Source organism: Xenopus tropicalis, chromosome 8 (genome assembly GCF_000004195.4).
Source record: "Xenopus tropicalis strain Nigerian chromosome 8, UCB_Xtro_10.0, whole genome shotgun sequence".
NCBI lineage: Eukaryota > Metazoa > Chordata > Amphibia > Anura > Pipidae > Xenopus > Xenopus tropicalis.
The window spans coordinates 121,144,131-121,151,734 of NC_030684.2; the positions used below are offsets into that span (position 1 = coordinate 121,144,131).

Genomic DNA, 7,604 nt, shown 5'->3' on the forward strand with positions numbered 1-7,604 from the left:
GTTGGCACAATGTACCAGGTGAACCCATAGGTTAATGATATTCTGATAACAGTGAACATTTTAGCTGTCTGCGATTTGCCTATATGGTGTGTGTTTTGGGTTTTTTTTATATGCCACTTATATAGCTGTTATAGCCAGGTGTTTGTTATGTTGATGTTTTCCATAGGGCTCATTTACAAGGGGTCATAGTAGGGAAGCCCTCTATACCTCTTTCTGTAAAAAAATTAGCCCATTTTTTACACAGCAAAGCCTGGCAATGTGTGGTGAATTTTCTGCCCGTTTTTTACACAGCATGATAAATATGGCCCCTAGTGTACAGTGTATTCCTAGAACTTGATAAACACACCAAAATATTACATGTGCCCAGTGACAATACATAAGGATATATGGCAATGTTAGATAAGGACATGTAAACCTGTTGAACAAACCATCCCAATATTGGGCACTAAATGCTTCTCCTGAAATAATGTTAAAATTCTGGATAAAACTCTGCTTTATTCTGTATGTAGAGAAGCGCACAAACGTTTGCACGTAGCACTTAACTTAACTAAATATTTCCACCCCCCAGGAAGGTACAACCACCCCATGTACAAAGATAACATGAAGGACCAACAGAAACATGAGAACAGACATTCATGCCAGAGATTGGACCAGTCACATTGTTATTAGATATTATTGCTTTAATTCTCTGGAGGGATAATGGGACCACACAATTATATAAAGATACAGGTCCAAGCATTCTACCTTACAAATGTGTAAATGTGTATATAGTTAAGCAAAAGATTACATGATATGGCCATGCTATATACGGTTCATGGCTATGATAATCTTTACAGGAGATTTATGGTAAGCGCCACGCATGCTGGTGTGCAGGGCTCTTCTTATGTATCTGGCAAAGACAGCAGTGTCTAGATCCTGTGGGAAAAGGATTTGAGCGATGGTTGTGGAATGTGTTGTTAAGGTTCCCCCCCTTCCCTCATTTAGTTGAAGTTGTACATTCAGATACCTAACTCCATCATGCTCATGTGTTCCTTGCACATCCAGTCTAATATTATCAGAAGAGGCAACAATACGGGCATTATTGGGAAAACAAAACTCAGCGTTAACTCTGTTGATGAGATGGGAGGCTTCTGTATATTGTGCTCGTGTTGGTTGGCGTAAATCAGTATCAGGCAGTCGGACAGATGTTAGTACCAACTCACGTCTATTTCCTGTATCTCTTACTCTACAGATCTCTTCATCCCCATTAGCAAGTTTATACCGTGTTGGATCACAGTCGTCAATGACTTTCCCACAGTAATCCCAATTATTATTGGTATCTGTGTAGCACCAGGTGTAATTATAACCGCGGGAATCACATGGGTTATCAATTCGGCACGGCACTCCTTTTGCAGTTAGATCATTTAATGGTGAACATTTCCCTAAATTTCCATCTGTGTCTGTACATGTAAAGTAATCTTCATGGAGTCTACACTCACTTGCACAAAGTGCATTATCTGAGGTATAGTAACGCTCAAACTCTTCAACTACACGTCCACATTTACTCCAACCATTATCTGTAAAACACTGCTCATAGTCGGAACCCATAACCTTCTGACAAGCTGATAAACACTGCCTATAGTAGGAATCATAACCCTCCTCAGGGGAGCAGTGATCCCACCATCCAGTATTGCCATCTTTCTGTTTGCACCAATAGTATTCTGTGTTTTCTCGTGCACAGGGGCCTATGCAAGTCCCACCATAGCTTGTTGTATAAACTTGTTTGGATAAAGCCAAAGGCAGGTTCAGCAGAACAGCAGCCAGCAGCAAGTCAGCAATAGATCTGAGGAACATCTGTTAAAGAAAAAAGAAATACAGGCAAGTCAGTTTTTTTCTTTTAATTTATATTTAATGTAACACTGATACATATAAAAAAAATAGAGCCAAACCTTTGCCTGCATTTTTAAAGCAACAGCGATGGAACATCCAGTTAAAATCATGGGCCAATATCCCACCTCTGGTGCCAATAACAGAACTGGCTACCTACTCCTGGGTAGGGTGACCCACAAACTACTCTGCCCAAACCCCCTTTTATGGCAGAATAACAGGCAGAGATATTTCAATCATATTGTTGGCACAATGTACCAGGTGAACCCATAGGTTAATGATATTCTGATAACAGTGAACATTTTAGCTGTCTGCGATTTGCCTATATGGTGTGTGTTTTGGGTTTTTTTTATATGCCACTTATATAGCTGTTATAGCCAGGTGTTTGTTATGTTGATGTTTTCCATAGGGCTCATTTACAAGGGGTCATAGTAGGGAAGCCCTCTATACCTCTTTCTGCACTGAACGCAGGTGAAACGTTAGGCAGGTTATCATTAAATGACCCCTGTAGTTTTCTCTGATGTTGTTAAAGCAACAGTAACACCAAAAAATTACAATCTTTTAAAGTAATAAAGATATAATGTACTGCATTGACCTGCATTGATAAACATGTTATGTTTCCGAAAGACTACTATAGTTTATATAACAGATAAGCTCTGCAGAATACAATGGGATTCTACAGAACTATTTATGTTATCTACTATGTTCTATGTAACCTGAGCCTTTTCTCCTTTTTTCTGACTGATTAGCTGCCCCTGTGGCTACACAGCAGCTTATTTATATAAACTATACTAATGTTTCTGAAGCAAAGACACTAGTTTCAAAAGTGTAGAGCAATAGTACATCATATCTTAATTATTTTAAAACACATTTACTTTTAGGTGTTACTGTTTAAATTTGTGGCTTTACCATACATAAATTACAGTACAGAGAGACTTGCAGCAATTCATAAATGAGAAATAAATAAATGACCCCTATAGTTTTCTGGGGTGAACTTATGTTTGTGGCTTTACGCCACATAAAATGCATTAGTTTGTGTTGATTTTGCTGTAGTCCATGATAGTCCACATGCACTGTTTTCGTGGGGTATTCATGGTGGTAGCTGATAGCGATGGGCATGAAAAATTATTTGGCCCCAAATCTAACCTGAGCCTGGCATGGCCCATAGCACTAATTTATACACCTTTTCTTATTATTGTGTATTGTTTGACTTTGCAGACCCTATGTGATGGTTATATTTTGGGGGTATCCTACTTGTGGAGCAATAGGGTTGCCACCTTTATCCGCTGCTAACTCTGGGCAGGGGGTGGGCAGTGGCGCCACAGGGGTGGGGCAGTGATGTCACGGGGTGGGGCTATGATGTAGTGATCAGCGGATCGCCTAGTCAATGTCGGAGGGACCTGCCCAATTTTTCTCATTTCCAAAACTAGACTGTCCGGGTCAAAACCACACAGGTGGCAAGTAGCAACCGTATCTTATTGTCTGAATGTTGGTTTCTACTGTTGTTCATGGTTGAACCAACTTGCACAGCATCTCTGTTAGTTTCAGTGCAGTGCTCTTTTCTTGGTAGATGTTGATTTATATACCTACACCCAACCCACCTATTTGGATAACACCTGCTAGTTTTATTGGATGACAGAAGTGCGCGGTTGGGGGGAACAATTTTGAGGGGCTTAGCAACTCACTAATGAAAGCTAATCTACTACAAATACACATGTAAGGAAGGATAATAGATAGAGCAGTCATACTAAATCAATGCCTAGCCATTAAATACAAGGGGCTTTATACTGAGGATGCTGTACTATATGCAGTTACAATGTCTCTTTGTGCTTCTGTAACGGTTTTGCATTGTGAAGAAGAATGTACAATGGAATTGCATTTCCCCCTGTACATAGATTTCCACACAGTTTTACAGAAGAAACCTATGCAGTCTCTTGTACATCTGACACTTACTCAGGGCTGTCAGCTTGTGAGGCTCCGGGGGACTGGCACCGAGCTATGTGCAGTTGACAGCTCAGCTTACATATACTGTACCAGTAAATAAGAGCAGTAAGTTGTATTTTGGATGTTACAGTTAAAATGTAATTTGCAGTTTGGTCAGTAGATGGCAGCAACCCCTAAAGCCTGCAAAGAGTAGGGATAATCACTATAGCTATCCCACTGCCAAGGGTCATATCTAACTTGGCACTCTGATTCTTGTGAACAATGTTTATTGTGCCAATAAACCAGGCAATGTTTCTCAAGCCTTTACACTCAGTAAGAAAATACCCTTAAATACATGTATTAAGAGGGAGTGGTAGGTAAGCCTAACCCTCAACATATAGATGCTCCCATAAGGATCAATAAAAGCAAGTGCAAGTGTAATTCAAATATACCAATTGAATAAAGTGTCCATATGCAAAAAGTCCCATAAAACGCCATATGGATTTGTGAAAGCAGTGCCCCATATAAATAAGTTAATATTGTGTACAATAAATCCATTCCAGTATACTTCAGTTGACACCTAAATATATGGGTAAAATGTTAAAAAAAATTTTTTACTTACATATTGACACTGTTTGCTTGTTTCTTGGGCCAGAATGTCTACATATAAAACACCAGTCACCCCAAGGACAGAAGCTAGAGAGTGTATCCAACCACTAAAGCCTGGAAACTTCTAGGATGGTGTAGGTCTTGGCCCTCTAAATGATATTAGGGGGTGGAGAGAGAGGTGCAGGGTCTTTGGCCTGCCCTAGAGTAACATCAAGTGTAATTACCTCCCCAGCTTAGGCCCAGGCCAACATACTGTATACTGTCTTGACTATCTAAAGGCAAGTTTGATGTATCATAGCTCACCTCATATGAAAGGCAACCAAGATAGCCGGGGCTCTAGCCCAAGGATAGTGTTGCAGACTAATGCCCCAGGAGACTGTATGCCAGTGATCCCCAACCAGTGGCTCAGGGGCAACATGTTGCTCCCCAACCCCTTGGATGTTGCTCTCAGTGCCCCCAAACCAGGGAGTTATTTTTGAATTTCTGACTTGGGGGCAAGTTTTGGTTGAATAAAAACAAGATTTACTACCAAATAAAGCCCCTGTAAGCTGATAGTGTGCATAGAGGCTGCCTAATAGCCAATCTTAGCCCTTATTTGGCTCCTCCATGAACTTTTATGGTGCTTGTGTTGCTCTCCAAGTCTTTTTACATTTGACTGTGAGATGTGACATGTAAGAAAGGTTGGGAACCTTGCTGTATGCATATGCCAGCGGGGGCAGGAGAGGATTGTACAGTGTCCTAGTTAAAGTGTTTCAATAAGAGTTTAATTTTTGGTTCACTACAAAATCTTTGCAACTTGCAACTCTTTACTGTCTGAGACTGGAGCCATCTCTCTTCCCTACAAATGTCTCTTAAGCCTAACGCCAAGTCATTCAAGTAATTTTCCAGAAAAATGGTAATCCAGCCTAAACATCAATATAAAACTAGACCAATGGAATAAAATTACACAGCTAATTCACACAACATCCCCTTGCACTAAAATACAGGAATTGAATTCTAAAATATATACAAAATGGTAGCAAACATCTACTGCACAGCATCACGCCTGTATTGCCCAATTATATAGCGCTGTCTGCAAAAACCCGCTAGAAAGAGATACAGCTAGAAAGAAAACACCACCCCGCGCTTGTGAATTAGAACAAAAACAGTTTACTTACTGATCTGCCAGATACCACAAAGTATTGGGAAAATAAACAAAAAAGTTAATCTCAATTTATTAGCAACAAAATATAAAACACTTCCAAGGGTTTTAAAAGTTTTTCCTCTTTTATTAAATAATGTATTACAATATAAACTGCATGTCATATATGGGCCCACTTGATTTTATATACAAATTCAGCAGTGCATAAAAGACATTCGGCTACAGAATAAAGGGCAACATACAAATTCATCAATATACAGAGGGCTGTGTCCACAGGAGGGCAATTGTGCCTAATTCTTTGCTTAGTCCTATTTCCTTATCCACAATACAATAAATATATAAAAATTGCACGTTTTGTTTTACCTTTAAAAACACCCTTTGACTCCAATGCATTTAGCACGAGAAAAAAACTGCCATTGATCCCAATGCCTTTGATGAATTTTTTTTTTTACAAAATTTCACCATTTGGCCAGTCGGCAGTATCTGGTGATGTGACTTAAGGCTCTATGGTAATGTGCAGAGCCCTGATGCAAAGCTTATATGTAACACTATAAAATCTCCAGTCACACAAAAGGAGTTGGGCTCCGCTACCTGCTTATGGTCATTACTCTTACCTTTATATCCAGAATTCTATTCAGTAGGAAATATCACTTCTCTGAACATACAGTTTGCAATCTGATATAGGTGGCACTAACCCACAGGCTTTATATAGGATTGTTTTTTTGCTCAATCATTCACCAGGAAAATATACATTTCCAGAGAAAAGGCTAAAGGGAATGTGGCAATTGTTTTTCAGATTTCTGTGGAAATGAAATTTCCATAAAACCAATAGATGGGAGACCTTGTTTTTTGTGCTGGATAAGAAATTGATTACAGGGTTGAGAAATAACTAAAATGTTTGGTCTACGTGTGTTGATTGGGTTCGTGCTTGGATTTAATTGTATAGATATAAAAATATCTTACAGTTAATTTGACAGAGGCAATGCCATTACGGCAGGTCCAACAGCCCCCAAGCAGCCCAATAAATAGTGAGTGCCTATGGCACCTTACAGCAGCCCCTCTGGCATTTGCCTGAAACCCACAGATTGCCAGTCCGGGCCTGGGTCTAACAACTGCAGTTGTAAATAAGCCCCACGAAGATTATATTTTACACGACTATTCAATTAGTATAGTATTCACCTGTCTTTAGGAGTCCTTTGAAACCATAAAAACTTCAGCGCTAGAGGTTATGGAATAAAACAACAGAACAGAAAACCTCTATAATGTAGTCATTTGTAACAAAAAAATAACACCATAGTGTATTAGTGCTTTACTTTTCACGCTTTAACCAGTGCTCAGTGCGCCCAACAGAAGGAAAAAGAGGGGAAATTTTGAAAATAAAAATGCAAAGAAATAAAACAAAAATAAAGATGAAAAATTAGAAACTTTTCTTATGTATATTATTAACCTCAAGATTACAATATGTATTAAATAGGGAATACTCACCTTAACAATCCTTATTACACTATAACTCCCACACTCCCTATGGGGTAAAGGCTCATCACAAATGTATAGCAGATCAATGTTGTACTAGTCAGGGTTATCCCAAGAAATCCTCAAAACAACTGCAAATTATTCTTGTTAATGGGTAGTACAGGGGCTTCAGGGACTTGAATGACGTTTAGGCTAATGCCAGGCGAGGCGTAAGGCGGATATTTTCGGCAAGCGGAAATATGCATAAAAACGCGAGAGTTTGAAAGTCTTGCGTTTTTATGCGTATTTCAGCTACATGTGCCTGCACCCGAGCATATTCCATTCATTAGGGTGCAGGCACATGTAGGAGGCGTAGGGCGGTATTTTCAGCAAGCGCTTTTCCGCCCTACGCCTCGTCTGGCATTAGCCTTACTGCAGGCTTTAACTGACACAAATTGGTTTTCATTGGGCTGTTATATGGGTCTGGAGCTGTAACCTTCCCGGTGGACTATTTTCACCAATAAACCTTGGTTAAGAGCAGGGTCAACAAATGGGGTTGTGATTTCTGCTGTGCCATTGCTTGAGCCCAAAACATATTATAATGGGACTAATG

At 39.6% G+C, this 7,604-nt stretch overlaps 1 protein-coding gene across 1 annotated transcript; it reads right to left on the reverse strand.

Annotated features, from left to right (window-relative positions):
* Positions 1-761: 761 nt before the first annotated feature.
* Positions 762-6,234, reverse strand: LOC100490090. The gene is made up of 2 exons (XM_012969209.2): positions 6,154-6,234; positions 762-1,833 (listed from the first exon to the last, which is right to left on the reverse strand). The coding sequence occupies exon 2, from the start codon at positions 1,831-1,833 to the stop codon at positions 802-804; it is 1,032 nt and encodes a 343-aa protein (XP_012824663.2). The 5' UTR covers positions 6,154-6,234; the 3' UTR covers positions 762-801.
* Between the last annotated feature and the right edge of the window lie 1,370 nt (positions 6,235-7,604).